General features: G+C 44.7%; 1 protein-coding gene across 1 annotated transcript in view; it reads right to left on the minus strand.

The window, feature by feature from the left end:
* The window catches only part of ITPR1 (inositol 1,4,5-trisphosphate receptor type 1), a 322384-nt gene that overhangs the window by 144398 nt on the left and 159717 nt on the right, over positions 1–18269 (minus strand). The window contains exons 23-32 of the mRNA XM_040628531.1: positions 17979–18132; positions 16324–16511; positions 13094–13232; positions 12351–12409; positions 9371–9532; positions 9061–9231; positions 8519–8584; positions 7362–7499; positions 3389–3514; positions 917–1117 (exon numbers count right to left, since the gene is read on the minus strand). Coding sequence (XP_040484465.1) covers positions 917–1117; positions 3389–3514; positions 7362–7499; positions 8519–8584; positions 9061–9231; positions 9371–9532; positions 12351–12409; positions 13094–13232; positions 16324–16511; positions 17979–18132 — 1404 coding nt within the window. The remainder of the gene's footprint in view (positions 1–916; positions 1118–3388; positions 3515–7361; positions 7500–8518; positions 8585–9060; positions 9232–9370; positions 9533–12350; positions 12410–13093; positions 13233–16323; positions 16512–17978; positions 18133–18269) is intronic.

Here is an 18269-nt window from a genome sequence, read left to right on the forward strand (position 1 = left end):
TACCTAACTCATGATGCTGTGTCATGTAGATTAAATAAATGATTATATGTAAATTGCTTAGAACCGTGACTAGGGTATGGCAGGCTTCCGATAAATGTTAGCTATTATTGTCACCATTATTTCGCTGAGTTGGCATGTCAGCTTCTCAGCGGAATACCACGGCGCCTTCATTTTATAGGAAGGCACGCTGAGGGTTGGGGAAGTCATCAGGTCACACTGCCTGTAAAGTAGTGTAGCCTACATTCACAGCCCAGGAAGTCAATTCTTTTAATTACACGACACTACTTTCCACTGGAATCCTATGTTTTTTATTAGATGGGATTATAAATCCAAGTGTTAGGTGGATTTACTTGAGGTTTCATTTTTTCAACAGATGGAAAGATTCAACTGAGTAGATCTGAATCACAGGTGTAGGAGAGGGCCTTCCTGGTCAGACAGCATCCCATGGGGCACTGACTTCCCACAGAGAACCCAGTGGGCCTTTGCCCCAGTTCCCCTGACCAGCTTCTTCCCATGAATCAGCAAGCAACAATTTTTCTAGCTAGTTAAGTGAATAATTAAGGAAAAGGTCATATAATCCACAGGAATGTAGGCTGTTCTGGCTCACTAGTTTCTATCTACACTTAATCTCTATTCATTGTAATCTGGGGTCAATATTCCTATTTTTTCCCCCTCTCAGAAGAATCTGAGCCAAACTGCCTTAAAATAAATAGATTCACTGCTATGAAAAATCTGATCAGACTCTCACCTATATATACAATTTAAGCTCACAAACACACTCTCTCTCACACAAGCCACAATACGTTTTGTTTGTTTATGTGGCTCCAGGAGAAGGTGTCAGTTCGTACAGTTAGCAATAATTTAAAAATTTGTATGGAACACGAGATGAAGGTATATAGAAATAAACAGCTGTCACCTCAGCCATGACCATGTCTTGGCACTTTTTGATGAATTTCCCTTCTGCCTTGACGATCGTCTGTAAGAATTTTATGTACTGGACGTTTCGACCGTGAGTCTCAATGCAGTGAACAAAGTGCTGGACAACCCGCTCATTGATCTCACTGCAGAGCTGGAAATTGTTCATGAAGATGTGCTGCATGGTGACCGCCTCCAGGATCTGGCACAAGAGTGAGGGCAGGAGCACAGGGAAACGGTCAAAAGGCGGCTAGAGCAGAGTACAACGCGAGAAAGAGAGTCTACCAAAGCACACAGAGAGAAGCATTTAAACCCACGAAGAGCCCTTTCTCCTCTCTCGCTTCTGTACTGCCTTCTTTTTCAATCATGATAAACACACGGGAAGGGAAACAAATCACTAGACTTCAGCTCAATGAACTACACAGGAAACCCCAGCACCCAGATCAAGAAACGAAATGCCTCACCACCCAAATTAACTCGTTTTGATTTCTGCAACCACAGATTCCTTTTGCCCACTGTTGAGCCTCACGTACGCTCTCCTGTCTGGTTTCTTTTGCTCAATAGTACATTTGCGGTGCTGTCAACTTGTTGTTGCGTGTATCAGTACTTTGTTCGCGGTCACTGCTATGTATGTTTCATGGCACGAATAAACCACAATGTGCTTATCTATTCTACTGCTGATGGGCGTTTGGGGGTGTATCTGGTTTTAATGGCAAGTAGTAACACTAGACTTAGCACAAATAGTGCTGCTCTGAGCATTTCTGAACGTGTCTTCTGCTAAACTTTATTATACTTGCATTTCTGTTGGGTTTACACCCAAGAGTGGAATTGCTGTGTTGCGAAGTATAAACACTTGGCTTGAGAAAGTACTTGCCAACAGCTTTCAAAAGATGTTAACAACTTCCATTCTACACTAGAGCTTTTCCATACCCTTGCCGATTTACAGTGTTGTTGGTCTCTTTGGTTTTAGTCATACTTTGTTGTGCAAATCTTACTTAATTTATACTTCTTTGATGATCACCTTGTCCCATTTACTGGCTGCCTGGATTTCTTCTATGGATGATTTCATTTTAATTTTTTTTTTTTTGGCCCATTTTTAAAAGTGGGTTGTCCTTTTCCTTACCGACTTTTTTGAGTTGGTTATATATTCTGGATAGGAGTTCTTTATTGGACACATGCAATGCAAATGTCCTCTCCTTCTCTCTGGTTTGCTTCTGGGTGATCTTAATGATGTCATTTAGTGAATAGAAGTTTTTTAAAGAAGTCTGGTTTATTGATATTTTCCTTTATAATTAGTCCTGTTTGTATACTGTGTAAGAAAACTTTGCTTTCCACTAGGTCATTAAGATATTTTCATGTTATCTTCTAGAAGATTTATTTTCTATTTTTTACCCAGAGTTATTAAGTGATTAAGTTCTATGTTTGGTGTGAGGTAGGAGGTTTTGAACTTTTTATCTTTTGTCTTTTCTTTCCCCGTACATAACAAAGAGGGAGTATTACCCCTCAGCCTATCAACCCTTCTCCTCCAAAGCTCTAGTGGACTAATGAATGTGTGAGTGTGCGTGTATTTACAAGGATGTCCTTTGTAGAATTATTTACAAAGCCAACAATTAGACATTGCCTAGATGTCTACTAATATGAGAATGGTTTTTAAAAAGTTAGAGCCATACTATGGAACACCATGTAGCCATCACAAATTCTCATCAAAAGAGCAAAAAATTTATATATCTGTGACTTGCAAAGACAGCCATCATGTATTAAGTGAAAAAAGCATAATGTGGGGCTCCTGGGTGGCACAGCGGTTAAGCGTCTGCCTTCGGCTCAGGGTGTGACCCCAGCGTTGTGGGATCGAGCCCCACATCAGGCTCCTCCACTGGGAGCCTGCTTCTTCCTCTCCCACTCCCCCTGCTTGTGTTCCCTCTCTCGCTGGCTGTCTCTATCTCTGTCAAATAAATAAATAAAATCTTAAAAAAAAAATAAAAGCATAATATAAAATAAAGTGTAGAGTGTGTCACCATTTTTCTTTAAAAAAAATACAGAATACATACTTTCAAAACATATCTGACAAACTAAAATATAACACAGTTATGTTTTATACGAATATATATTTGTATGTATCTAATGTATTATATATTATATTATGTACACAGAAAACTTTACGCATGACCTCAGGAGGATGTGGCTGGAGAGTGAGAATGAGCAACTCTCTAGGGCTAAAATATGATGTAATAAAGAATGTTAAGAAAAAATATAAATACATCTTACCTTCCCCTACTACCTCCTCCCTTTCCCTGCCTTCTCCTCTAAAATGATGGGGAGTATTTACGTCCTCCTAAAAGTTGGTCCTAATGTTCCCCTTGGAATGAATGTTGCATGATAAGTCCCCGTGGTCACAACAGCAAAAGAACAAGCTGTTCCTCTTACTGCTTCATGCCCTCCCCTCACAGAGTTCCAGATAGGCCTGAAGTCTTACCCCTGGGTTGAGAAACAGGTTTATATGCTTGTGTAGCAAGGCTTGATTCTGCTGGTTGCCTGCACAGAAATTCTGCAGGAATTCATGAGCCAGCCTCATTATCTCCTGCATCTTGGTATCTTCAGCCTGTGTGGGTGGAGGTAGATGAAAAATAGGTTGAAACCAGAGCTATGCTGTGGACAAGAGAAGGTCAGCAGGTGACAGCACCTATCTCTAGGCCAGGAGACCCAGTCCTATGACACGTCCATCACCTGCCTAGTGGGGTTCTGGAGGTGCTTGCTGAGGGCCTGTCGTGTGAAAATACTGGGGTGCTATATTGCTGACACTGCAAAGAAGTCAGTAAGTTATTCAATTGTCTTATATTCTCTTCCACTAGCTGTGGGCAGATACAAAAAGAATTATTCAGGAAAAATGCAATACAGAGTAGAAGCTGAGAGGAAGCCTCTGGATTCCCCTTTCTACCAATGCCCCAAATTTCTGAACCCCCCATTTCTGAGAACAGAGTGACAGCGGAGCAGAGGCTGACTGCATCACTGGTGCTGAGCCCACACTGCCCCAGCTCTCGGGCTCACCCTTTTTAATCTGCCTAACATATGTATACATTAGCTTTTGGCAGGAGATAACATGTTAGAGTAGAAATCTCTATTTTTTTTTATTTTTATTTTTTAATAAATTTTTTTATTATATTATGTTAGTCACCATACAGTACATCCCTAGTTTTTGATGTAAAGTTCCATAATTCATTACTTGCATATAACACCCAGTGCACCATGCAATACGTGCCCTCCTTACTACCCATCACCAGCCTATCCCATTCCTCCACCCCCCTCCCCTCTGAAGCCCTCAGTTTGTTTCCCAGAGTCCACAGTCTCTCATGCTTCATTCCCCCTTCTGTTTACCCCCCTTTTCTTCTTCCCTTTCTTCTCCTACCGATCTTCCTACTTCTTATGTTCCATAAATGAGTGATCTCTTTAGATTATAAATTTGGGCAAATATACCTGCTGCAATCCTTTCCTTGTCACCTCAGCCTCAGCATTTAACCCAAGAGTTAGTCTTCCCATCTGCAAAATGGGAATAATACCTGCCCCAGGCATTTCACACAGCTGGTTATGTGACTCTCATTTCCTACAGTAAAAACACATACTGAGTGTTTGTAAAGTGTTAGATGCCCCATGAGAAGACAGTTGATTAAACCCTACTGCCATTTTATCCAATTCTAAACAAACAAACCTTTAACACAGTAAAAAGGAAAGGAGAATGATATGGAAACATCCCTCCTATTCGTTTAGCCCCCGGTAACCTCCCTAAGTCTTCTCACTTATATCACCTCTTTTCAGAGGCCAGAGAGCCTAGCAGTTAGGAAGCCAGGCCCGAAACCTGACTGCTTAGTTCTTACGCCAGATCTACCACTCAGTAGCTGTGTGACGTCAGGCAAGTGATTTAACAGTGCAGGGCCTCCGTCTCCTCATCTGCAAAATGGAGGTAATGCACACTTCATATGGTTGTCATGAAGATGAAGTGACAAAATCCATGTCCAGTGCTTAGATAGTTATCACATAATCAACGTTAGCTACTGGCTCTGGTCTAGACCAAGGGTCAGACAGATACTTTAGGCTTTGTGGGTCAAAAAGCAAAAGAGAGGGGGCGCCTGGGTGGCTCAGCCGTTAAGCATCTGCGTTCGGCTCAGGTCATGATCTCAGGGTCCCGGGATTGAACCCCGCATTGGGCTCCCTGCTCGGCGGGAAGCCTGCTTCTTCCTCTCCCACTCCCCCTGCTTGTGTTCCCTCTCTCACTGGCTGGCTGTCTCTCTGTCAAATAAATAAATAAAATCTTAAAAAAAAAAGAAAAGCAAAAGAGAGGACATTATGCAGGTACCACTAAGAATGTAACTATTTAAAAATGGAACAATCATTCTTAGCTAATATGCTAATAAAAACAGGTGGTAGGCTGGATTTGGTTCATGTCTGCAGTTTGCTCACCCTGGTCTAGATAATAATCCTGGGAGAAAACAGGACACATCTGTCAGAACAGCTAACAGAAGGAATCTGGGCTACCAGCCTTAACAATCAAACATGGGTGATGTTAAGAGTACACTAATAGCAAATCTCCATACAACAGAGTATTACATTTGTCTCCCATTAACAGAGAAAGTGGCATGCCTTCCAGTTCTAAGAAATCAGAGGCCTTGGGACAGAGAGACACCGCTGGGTGACAACCGTAATCTCAAACAGTTCTGCACTCCTTCACTTCTTCAGCTAAAAGAATCTGCTGGGCTCATAGAAACTAATGACTTTATCGTTTGAAATGGATTTTTATAAGATACATCAGCTTTAAAGACATCACATAGGGGCGCCTGGGTGGCTCTGTCATTAAGCATCTGCCTTTGGCTCAGGGCGTGATCCCCACATTCTGGGATTGAGCCCCACATCAGGCTCCTCTGCTGGGAGCCTGCTTCTTCCTCTCCCACTCCCTCTGCTTGTGCTCCCTTTCTCGCTGGCTGTCTCTCTCTCTGTCAAATAAATAAGTAAAATCTTTAAAAAAAAATAAAAAATAAAGACATCACATAACAAGAGAGTATCTGTAGGAATTCCTCCACTGTTCTCCCACACTGGGACATCTACACTCATTCAGTAACAGACACACACACACACACACACACACACACACACACACACACACGTTCTGCCACCAATTCCAACTACATCAGGTTCCCTATTTGTTACGTTAATACTACTCCACGAAGGCATGTCTTTGTTTAAGGAAACTGGTGATATTATGAGGCAGAAGTAAGGCCAGCAAACTGCCTCCTCACATTCTTTGCACATAGCAAGGTAAATGAGCTTGCTGGTTCTAGCCTAAATGTCAGCCAAGTTTGGATGACATGCACAATTATATTCATTTCAAGTTAGTTAAGTTCCTGGCCTATTAGAGGGATTAAGCTTATACTTTATTTGCAGCTACTGAAAGGCTTGATGAGCCGGAATCCCATGGTCCTCATGACTGTGGTGGTGGCCTCTGCCGAGAACTTCCCTGAGCACAGGGCAGCAGGTACGGCACACAAGACCCGGGCTCCACACTGGGCAGAGCTGGCTCTGCTAGTGGTGCTGGGCCGTGTAGGCAAGGTATTGAACCTCTGGCACCAGCCCTCTCATCTAAAGTGGGGCTACTAAAAGTACGACCTGTCTCATGTGCTGTCTTAGGGATGAAATGAGCTAGTGCATGAAAATGACTGAGTGCAGTGCCTGGCCCTCGGCAAGCACGAGCGGTAAGCCTTCTTCAGGCAACTCGTCACCAGCAAGTTTCTCCGGCAGTCACTGGGAAACTCAAGACACAGAAGTCCCTGCCCTGGGACTCTAAACTTCCCGAAGCCTCAGTCTCCTCATCTGTCAAGTGGGAACACCATGACAACTGCCCTGGATTTTGGAAGCGAATGGACGCTTTTGCAGATGTCCCATCAGGCTGCACAGTGCCAGGCGCTATTATCCTACTTCCCTAAATTCTATCACTGTCAATGACAAACGTTGGGACAGTGTCACTTCTAATGACCGAAAAGAAGACTTAGAGCCAAGTAAATGATAGATACAAATACTCGGCCTGATGTCAGCACACTACGGAGGACCTCCAAAGTGGGCGTTCCCACGTGCGTTTAGTAACCTGTAGGGCTTACACTGCCCGAGGGCATTAGCAGAGGCCACTGTTGAGCACAAGCCCATGGCAGACAGAGCTCTGTCTATCCACCCTTGGCATCCAGCGTGGAGTGGGAGCAAGGCGAGAATCCACGGACTCTTGCTTAGAATCTTAAAACTGGAGGCAGGTTACGGGTGATTCAATTTTATGACGCTCTGTCTGTTTCATACGAGCGACCTACAAGTGCCTTGTATTCATGGTCATCCCATCGGCTTCATGGCTTCACCGACGATACCGAACGGGAAGGTTTAGGGGAGCAGCAGCCCCGGGGGGGGGCCCCGCTCACCTTCTCGTAGGGAATCTGCAGCAGCTCCAGCACCACGGCGTGCGCGCCCATGTTCCGCAGCAGGCGCTGCTGCTGCTTCCTGCTCTTCCTCACCGACGCGCTCTCCTGAACACAGAGTTTGCTCAGCCGAATCAGAATCTGTCCGAAAGAAAGAGCCCAAGCGTGTACCTCTGACCACCACCTCGGCTCCATGAACAGCACGGTGACAACAGCCAATGACGGTGTATGGACGTGTGAAGTCTGCTGAGAGTTAATCCGACGTGTTCTCACCCGCCTCAGAAGAGGGGGTTGGATGTGCTAATTCACTTGACTGCGGTCACCATTTCACAGTGTATCTATCAAATTACGGCGTGTCATGCTTTAGCGAGGTTACAATTTTGGGGGGTCAATTATACCTCGATATAGCCAGAAAAAAATTTTTTTTGAAAAAAATGAAAGAAATCAACCTCTGAAAACTAGGAAGCACAACTGAGAAAGAAAGCGTAGGCGCTGGTCGCGGGCAGGGAGGCAGAAGTGATCACAGCATATTAAAACAACCAAAACGAGGGATACTGTGCTCTAATATGTAGGATCCCTATGTATTGTCCCTCAAAGCGAATCTCCACGTGGCTAAGAACATGCCCTTTCAGAGTGTGCAGTGGACTAGGACTTCAACCGAAAGAGGGACGGTTTCAGAAAGATCTCCTAAAATGTCGAGGCTCAGCATCATTGCCAGGCCCTTGGGAAGAGTTTGCTCTGGGGGTAAAACCCACAAAGCTCCCAACCTCCCAACTCTGAAGCACCTTAGGCAAAGACTTCTAAAGAACTAGAGCCCTCACTGGGGGACACTGTGGGCCAGACACCGAGACAGAGCCTTGACAATAGTATCCATTAATTCTTTGGTCAATTATAAACCTTCAGAAATACAGGCGCTACCTGCACTTATAAAAAGTGAGAAAACTGAGGACACACACACAAAAAAAAAAGTGGCAGAAGATGATTCTGTAGGGCTGATCTGACCCTAAAACCCATGTATGTAATCTCTGCGAGCTTCTTGCTCCCAGCGAAACTTTACATGAAGAAAAGAGCTGAAGTGTTTGCACCTTCAACTCGACTCTCACCCACTGTGGCTCCCAGGAGAATTAATAAAGAAGGAAGAAGGCGGGAGGGCCGCTTACCTCTTTTACCACCCTATAGTTGTAGCTGCTGGTGCTCTCATGCTTTTGTGACTTGTTATTCCCCTCCTAGGGACCAAAGTAAACGTAAGTGTGGTTAGTTCGGCCCTTGGGCAATAGTGTGTTTGCTCGGGTTGGCATCAGCATTTAGGAAACAATGAGAGTTTGGCAGTTTTCCTATAGTCGTGCTGGGTTTCGGCCCAACCCATTCTGATTGACATGGTTCCACTGATGTGGGAGAGGATGGGGGGCCAGCGCGCTGAGAATAGGCTCTTTCCCAGGTGGGTCTGCGAGGGAAATCGGGTGCTCATTCACTCAACGGTCTATCTCCCACGGTCCAAGGTAACACAGAAGAAGCAGCTAAACTTCCATTTTGCAGCTTATCTCCTAGGAGAACGGCTGTTACTTTGGCTACTGAACAAGCAGATCTCTTGAGAATAAAGCTCATCCTACAATCTGTACTTTTACCTAAAACCAGAGGAGGATGTTCCCTTGTTAAGGAGCCCATCCATCTGCTGCAGTAGCGTGACCTGCGCTCCACCCACCTCTGTTTTCTTATGTTCATTTTCACCAGAGGCTCCATCCATGGCCTCGTCAGGGCCCTGCCCTTTGTACACCCAGAGCTCCGACTTTTCCACGATGGATCGCAGCTGATCCAAGTCTTGTTTGATCTGTTTGTAGTTGTCGACATCTTGGCTGGTAACAAGCAGCTGGACCTGAACAAATACAAAGTGTCAGTGGCCCACAACAGACTCTTAGAAAGTCGACACCACCAGCACCAGCACCAGCACCACACACACACACACACACACACGCGCGCGTGCATGCACACACACGAATGGCACCTCCAGCTACCTGTTTGAAGGCCTGCAGGACCTCCTGCCTCTGACTGAAGTGCCGGAAGAGAAGCTGCAGGGCCCCTGACACCAGGGGTGGGTAGTCGTGCATCGTCAAATGCAGCAAGACTCGGAGGAAGGTTCTGCCGCCGTGGTCATCCAAGTCCAGGGGGGTGTTCTCCTCACTGAAGGAGTGCGTGGAAGGGGAAAGGCCAGATGAGCCACAGACGCCCTTCTCTCATGCACTCGGACCCAGACACACCCACCAGAGTTCTAACCCCGTAGTCGACCCCAGGGGACTTGAGTATTAATAAGTCCTGTAATAACACAATCCTGCTTTGACTTCAACTACATTGTAAGGTGAGGGGACAATGAAGATCTCAACACTGCCCAATTTTAAAGCATAGTCCCTACCTTCCCACAGTGACAGGACCTGGTTTTTTTATCCAGATTCCCAACTCCTCAATTTGAGTGTTCTTCTGCTGGGCCTCATCTATGGGTGGAGAACTGCACGCAGTTGTGTTTCTCCTAAACCAGGAGTTTATTTTTTATTTAAGGTGCTGCAATTCAGTGCCTACCAAAGTACCTGTGGTAAAGGACCACTTGCTTTTTCTTTTACTCTACAACTAACTGATGTCTTGGTCTGTCCCAGGTCCTCTGACCACGCATGTGGATGTGGCAGTGTCATGTGGATGTGGCAGTGTCAACATGCCACAGAAGTGACCCAGTGATCATTCCCATGTTCTGTGCTTCTCATGTCACAAGCTGGTAGCAAGCGGTCTGCACTTCGAGGAGTGTGGCCACGAACCATGGTGACGCAGTGTGCTCAAACTGAGGTTCATTAGCCAGCTGTCAGGGGTTATCTCAGTATTATTATCACTGTGTGCCATTTATTTAATGAAAAAATTAGGGGCGCCTGGGTGGCGCAGTCGTTAAGCGTCTGCCTTCGGCTCAGGGCGTGATCCCGGCGTTCCGGGATCGAGCCCCACATCAGGCTCCTCTGCTGGGAGCCTGCTTCTTCCTCTCACGCTCCCCCTGCTGTGTTCCCTCTCTCACTGGCTGTCTGTCAAATAAATACATAAAATCTTTAAAAAAAAAATTAATAAGCATGTCCTGGATCAGATGGCAGACCGCTGCATAACTGAGCACCGCCACTCCGTGGTTATGTCAGTGCCTACATTGCATTTACAATCACGTGAATGCCAAATGGTGAGACCTCCATGCTTGCAGGTTAGCAAGAAAAGCACACAGAGGATTTCACAGGAAAATACTCTATTCGTGCTACGTGCTCCAAAAAGCTGTGAAGATAGTATCACTGCTGTTCAGTGTTAGAAAATGATGGGAAAGTTGAGATCAAAAGAGCACACGGGAGTGTCATCATGCTGAACTCAACATACTCTGTTTCAGAAAAAACATCTTTCATCATAGTAAATAATATGGCTAATTCAAATTTCACAGGTTTTACATTGTAAGCACTGAGGCAGACAGCTACCGTTGGTGGCCCCCCAACAAAAGAGACCTTCCTGGTATAGACATCCTTATGGAGGCCCCTCCCACACTGACACGGGGCTCAGCCATGTGATTTGCTCTGACCAATAGGATATTAGCAACATGATACAAGCAGCGGCTCGATTAGTGTTGTACACTGTTGACCTATCCTGTTGCGATCTTTGCGCTTAGAGCCAGTCACCATGCTACAAAGAAGCCTAAGACAGTCACGTGTAGAGAGAAAGGAGGCGAGGGAGAAAGAGAGGTCCCAGCCTTACCGATATTCCTACCAAGGAGCCAGAAATGTGAGTAAAGAACCTGGGATGTGCTGGCCCCAAGAGACTGAACAGTGACCAGCAGATGAGACATCCAGCTTAGCCCCAGTCAACCCACTTAATTGTGAGAAGCAATAAAAAGATTAGCTTTTCAAGCCACTAAATATCTGTAGTAGTTTGTTACACAGCAATAGATAATTAAACCAAGTATGTGTATGAAAAGAACTATGTGGGGGCACCTGGGTGGCTCAGTTGGTTAAGCGTCTGCCTTTGGCCCAGATCATGACCCCAGGGTCCCGGCCTTGAGCTCCGTGTCAGACTCCCTGCTCAGTGGGGAGTCTGCTTCTCCCTCTCCCGCTCTCTCTCTCTCTCAAATAAAGAAAATCTCTAAAAGAAAAGAACTATGAAATAGAGATAATGCAACAGTTGCTAACTAAACACTCAATTCTGTATTAGATAGCCAGTTTAATTCTGCCAGCATAATTCTTCTAGAACAATTTATGTAATCTTGTGGTTTTTGCCTCTGTAAGCCTTCATTCCCTACTGGCAATTCGGAGCACACTTTAGATTTCCATCAGTTTCCGTCTACTCTGTGTTCCCCGGACTGCAATCCCTAAGACCCCAAATGAATGCTTTTGGTTGCTTTAAAATAAATAAATAAATAAAAATTTTAAAAAGGACTATGTGCAAGGAGTATTTATATGAGCTTGTGGTTACTCGAGTCTTGTAGGTATTTGAGTCTCATAATGTTTTAAGTCAACATTGAGAAATCTGATGTTTTAAAAACGGGATCATACATTCATCTAATGTTAGGGACAATGGATGTTTCTTTTGTTGTTGTTGCACGGTCTCTAAAGAGCTCAGGGACAAAGATGGCAGCCCACCAGCAGCAGAAACACATGATCTTGCTAACCTCACTTTGTTTTCAATCCCCTCCTTCTTTCAACCCTATTTTGCACCATTAAAAAAACATCTTTTTGATACGTGTATTTGGGGAAACCTACTTATATTCCTTCTATCCAGGCAGGAAATACATGAACACACACACACACACAGGCAGAGCCAACTAGTATCATTCTGACCTGAGCACTAAAGGTTACAAAGAGAACCACAAAATAACCTCAACCCAAAGACTAATTGTTTCCTAGAAAAATGAAGGAAAAGCCTTTTAGAGCTACACAAAAGGAGGCTTCCCAATCTCAGAACCACCTACAAAACTGAACGCTAAAAATATACTTTCCTTCCTCCAAAGATGCCTTCTGCTTGCTCTTCAATGTGTTCAAAGTCAAGAGTACCTGAAAAGTCAGAGAACATAGCTTCAGATGTAGAAAGGTCTAAAAAACCAGACTGTTGATGAACTTTCCCAGAAATAGCCTTGTCCTGCCCCTAGGGGAATCTCAAGTCTTCTAGAATCTTATCTTGTGAAGCTGTGGAGCCAGGATAACCCAGATCACACTATCCAGCGGCTCTGGTGTGCACTGCTCCACATTCCTGCCAGTTTTCTACCCACTCACAGCCCCCTTAGTGGAGCAGAGTGAGGACCTCACGCCAAGGAAGCTCAGGCCTTGACAGGTGGGATCGTGTCCATCACCACCTTCCCCCGGACCCGTCATCACTATTTCCTGGGCAGGGAAAAACTTCCGTCATGAAGAAAAGTTGCTAGTGGACAACACATTTTCTCAGAGGGTTTTGTTTGGTTTTTTTGGCATCTCATGTAGCCACAACACTACAACCCTCAGCTCTCTTATGACTAAGACACTCCACGACGGAAGGAAACAAGCCCTAACCCAGAAGAGATCAAAACTCTTTCAATTATTCCTCTGCTCAAAAAGGTTAACTCCCAGGATTTCATTCTCAATTACAATAGTCTTCAAAATATTCATATTTTACCCCTTCTGCAGAATGTACTGTTGGAATCCTAGTTTTTATTAGACCCACACCCCATTCCATGGCTGAAATCCCACTGTGGAATCACTAACCTGGTACATTACTTGGCCCCTCTTGGCTGCTGTTTCCGGAGGATGTTTCCGAAGTCTGGGAATTGCTTTCATCAAACTCTCGCTTGAATATACACAGGAGGCAGGAGATCCTATAATCCAACCTCACATTCAAAATAAACTAAAGATTCAAGTGGAAATGGAAACAGATTGGTTACATTAGCATACCACCTGTAACACTTTGCCAAGCCACTGCACTCTAGCTGGGCCTGGTATCTGTTGCATCAATTACCTTAAGCACTAAGTGAGCCAAATATTTGGCTTAGATTTCAACAATTACTTTAACGACAGACTTCCATGGGGTATATCAAGTCTGTCCATAGCACCTTAGTTTCTAGTGCAAACACCAGCATTCCGACAATTAATTTAATAACTGGAACAATAAATCACTCACTCCCTATTCCATCCTCTATAAAACATTACTTCGGCAAGTAGTAAATGCCAATTGTGGGCCCTGAGAAGGGTGAAGTTGGCTGCTTTTAATTTAAAAGAATTAACAGAGGAAAAATACGTTTTTACTACTAGAAATTAGCTTGGTCCATATTTCTCATTTCAGATGGTTTCCTTTGATTTATATACCAACCCTTGGGTTCCCTCTTCATTCACTTCCAATTTTCCTTTGCCTTCTACTCTGAAGCAAGGTTACTTTTTCCCTGATTATTGCTAGCACCAAAAAAAAAAAAAAAAAAAAAAAAAAAAAAAAAAATCAACCACTTGGCATCATTTGAGGACCTCAGTGACATTCTCCCTTCCACTCTCTCCTTGTCTCTGCCTAGCCCTCTTGGTGACCTTACCCAATCCCAGGGCTGTCACTTCTCCCAGACTGAGACACTACCTTGGCTTACCCTCTAAGCTCTTGGTCTTTGTTTCTTACTGACTACTGGACATCCCATTGGGGGTCTTCCCAGAGTTTCAAACTCAGTATCGTACAAAACAATGTCAGTCCTCCCCGGGTTTTCTCAACCTCAGTCAGTCTCAGGAACATCAACTCCTCCTTCCCTGATACACACATCTAATCAGAGACGAAGTCCTATTGGTTCCACCTCCACCACCTCTCCTGAATCTCTCCTGACTATCACCTACCCCTGCTCACATTCCCCTTATCTCCTGCCTTGCCATCACCACATTCACCTCTCAAAGGTGTTTATTCTTATGTCAGTCCCCTGTATAAAAATCTTCAAAGGCTCACAACAGAAAAAAGTCCTAACACTTTAGGCACCCAGAGCTCTCTAGAACCTGGCCTGGTCCTCATTTCCAACCTTCTTTCTAACAACCCCCGTTCCATACTCTCTAGGTCTCTGCCCAAGGGGAGTTGCTACTGGCCCGTGTGATGTTATGCCCTGGTTCAATATGCTCCAAGTTCAAGGGGACTTCAGGATGTCCCTTTGTTTCTATTCTATAAATCCTGTCCAGGCTTAAAAGAGCAGATGAAATCCTACCTCCTCTGTAAAAACCTTCTCTGGTGCTTACTAAATGAGAGCACATGACCCACCCCTGTGTCCCAGGAGAACACTTTCTTCGGAGTTTCATTTCCTTATTTTCTCATTACACTGTGAGTCTCTTATGGCTATAGTCTCTGTCCAAATCATCTGTGCATTCCTCCTAGTGCCCAGCAAAGTGCCTTGCATATGATGGGGACTCAATAGGTATTTGTTGAAACAATGACTCCACCGACCAACTCTTCTAGGATGATGACATGAGAAGATGTGAAGGTGTCAAGTGTTACGCTACATCACTGCTGATCCACAGTCACGACACCAACGTACTTGGGACGCATGAGCCATAGCCTAAGCAGTCCTTCTCAACTTTTGGTTAGGGAAGAATTCAATGAGGTTCCTTCTGAGTCATTCTCTGTGGTCTTAACTATTTGAGGGTTCTCGTGAATGCTTTCAAACTATTGATAAAATATGATTTCAGACTCCAAATACAAATTCTTAAGTCTATAAACATTGATAATCACTTACTACGTGTTCTGGGGTTGGCAGTAGGCAACATGAGATAAAGGGAAAAATGGGAACAGTATTCTTTTCATGAAGGAGCAAAGGACCTACAAGCAGAATGAGGAAAACACAGACTGTCGGGAGATCAGGAGGGTCCTCATACCTAAGACCAATCCCTGTCTCCAGGAGACTGGCTCCCATACCTCCTTTTGCCCATGCAAGGTCTTCACTCCCACAACTATCTGCTCTCTCCTATGTCAACAACTTGTCCCTCCCTAGCTGACCATTCCATTCCACATACACACTTGCTGGAAACTCCCAGCTTAAAAAAATATATTACAAAAAAACTTGCAGTGACCAACAATCACCCTTCAGGTACCTCCCCATTTCTCTGTGCAGTTTATAGCAAATCCACTCAAAAGAGTTGTTTGTCCTTACTCCCCTCGATTCATCTTCTTCCGTTCCCTCTTGAACCCAACCTATTCCAAAACTTGCCAAGTATACTCCCACCTCAGGTTCTTCTCAGTTATTCCCTCTGCCTCAGAGACTTCCTAGATACCACGTGCTCGCTTCCTCACTTCCTTCGGGTCTCCGATCACGTCGCCTTACTAGAGAGGCCTTGTCTGACAACCCCATCAAAAACAGTATCCCTGATCCCCACCCCCTGGTGGCCTCCAAACCATCCTGACCCTCCTTTTTATTTTAGCATCCTTAGCACTTACCACTATCTGACACAGTATACCTGTTGTTCAATATGCCCAGGACTCCTACCGAAATGTAGGCGCTTTAGAAGCAGGAATTCAATCTATGTTGTTCAGTGCTGGACCTCCGATGCTTAAAGTACTTGGCACAGAATCAGTTTCAATAAATATTTGTTGAATAAATGAATGAAAAAGGAAGGGAGGGAAGGAGGCAGGTGCTGCCAAGTTAAAGGAACCTTAAACTAGCTGTGAACAATAAGCAAGGAATCCAGCTTTATGCAGAAGGTTAACTAAGTGAATTAGCTTGGGTGAAGACATAGAGGGCAAGGATTATGAAAAACTAAGGTAACCACAGGAAGTTTTGTCATGGCTGGAGGGACAAGGGCACATTGGGGAGGGGTATGAGATGACAGAAGGATGAAGACAGCTGATTCATACACGGCACTTAATAATGAGCTAAGAACTTATCTCCAGTCTCTCCCCAGAAAGTCTAGGGCTTCATAAAAGCAGGGACAAGATCCAAATGGTAGCCCTGTGAATACATTCCCCTCCACCTCTGGCTGACGGTTACCTGGAGTATTTCAATGATCTTCAACTTGGTGTCCATGACCATGATGTCCTCCTTCTCTGGTTCTGCCTGTTTCACATTGCCCTCAGGGGCAGCAGCCATGGGAGTCATGGGCAAAAAGCCTCCTCCCCGGAGCACCACCTGGGTCATCAGCTCTCCAACCCCGTGGATGGACCGCATTACGTTACTGCCTAGGAAGGGCCAGGACAGACCTCAGTCATGACAACATTCTGGGAGAGTACTCTCAGGTGCCTGGCAGGGGGCACAGGCTCGAGACATATTATTTAACACGTCCCTGTTCCGACACATTCTCAGGACCCTAGGAACTGGAAAAGGTTAATACGCATCAAAAATTTGGGGACTCAGGAGTAGCGGAAAATACATGGGCTTTGAAATCCCCAAAGGGCATTTCTGTGTATTAATTCACCTGCCAAATTTTCCTGGTCACCTAGCACACACTTGTTACTATGCACAAGATTAGGGGTACAGGGGGGTGCCTGGGTGGCACAGCGGTTGAGCGTCTGCCTTCGGCTCAGGGCGTGATCCTGGCGATCTGGGATCGAGCCCCACATCAGGCTCTTCTGCTATGGGCCTGCTTCTTCCTCTCCCACTCCCCCTGCTTGTGTTCCCTCTCTCGCTGGCTGTCTCTATCTCTGTCAAATAAATCAAATCTTTAAAAAAAAATAAAAAAAAAAAAGATTAGGGGTACAGGAGTTAAGAAGGCACAAACCAAGTGCTGCCACTAACACTCGAGTACACTGGATTACCTCTGAGGCTCAGTTTCTTCATCTCTAAAATGAGAATAAAGGCGCTCAGTCAGAGGATGACATGGTGAAAAATATGTGAAATGACTGAGCACAGGACCTGACAGACAGCGGAAGGTAAGGAGATGTACTTTTTCTCTTCTAGCTGTAGAGACAAGTTCAACAATTTTCCAGACTGAGTACCTAGCACGTGCCCACTCTGACCCTAAAACAGAGGAAAAAATACACATACAAAGGCAGATTTTCCTAGTCACAGATTGGAAATACAAGTATGGATTCTATTTCATCATATGCTAATGTCATTAAATGCCTCAGAACACATCGAACAGGACATGTGTTCTTCAGAGATAAGCATTCAATTTGTCAGATAACTCTCAAATGCTTTGGCAAAACAGATACACAGATTCATACATAAATCTAAAGGAAATCGAGCAAAACGTGAATAATCAAGGACCCAAAGTTGTGATCTAAAAGTGTCTGCTGTGCTATTCTTTCAGCTTTGCATTTTTTTTTTTAATGTCCAAAATGGGGGCGTCTGGGTGACTCAGTCAGTTAAGCATCTGCCTTCGGCTCAGGTCATGATCCCAGGGTCCTGAGATCAAGCCCTGCATCAGGCTCCCTGCTCAGCGGGGAGTCTGTTTCTCCTTCTACCTCTCCCCTTCCCCCCAGCTTGTGTGTGCTCTATCTCTGCTCTTGTTCTCTCAAATAATTAAAAAAAAAAGGGGGGGGGGAGAATGTCTATAATGAAAAATCCAGAAGAAAAGGACAAGGAAAGGACAGGACCTCACAGGGAAACACATGACAAGAGTAGCAAGGGGAGAGGCTGGGAGAACGCATCCCAGGTGTGTGGGTGCCAGCAAATCCCACTCCTCTACTTTGCCGCAACGTTCTTACCTTTATTCTCTTCTCCTTTCGCCATCTTGCTAATGGGAAAGATGGTCGTCACGTGCACGCAGTCCAGTATGGCCAGGAGGATTTTGGTTAATCGTAGAAGGTCAGAGAAGTTGTAGAAACCAAAGTATATGAGATTCCTAGCTAAATTTACAACCTATTATATGAAAACAAAAGAGAGAGAGAGATGGTATTAAATAAACTGTACCCTTCAGTTTTATGTTGACTAGCTGATAAATGACTAATTCTGACCCTTGTTATGGTAAGAGAAAGCATATACTTTGCTTGCCATTT

The sequence above is a fragment of the Ursus maritimus genome, unplaced genomic scaffold (genome assembly GCF_017311325.1).
Source record: "Ursus maritimus isolate PB19 unplaced genomic scaffold, ASM1731132v1 scaffold_14, whole genome shotgun sequence".
Taxonomy (NCBI): domain Eukaryota; kingdom Metazoa; phylum Chordata; class Mammalia; order Carnivora; family Ursidae; genus Ursus; species Ursus maritimus.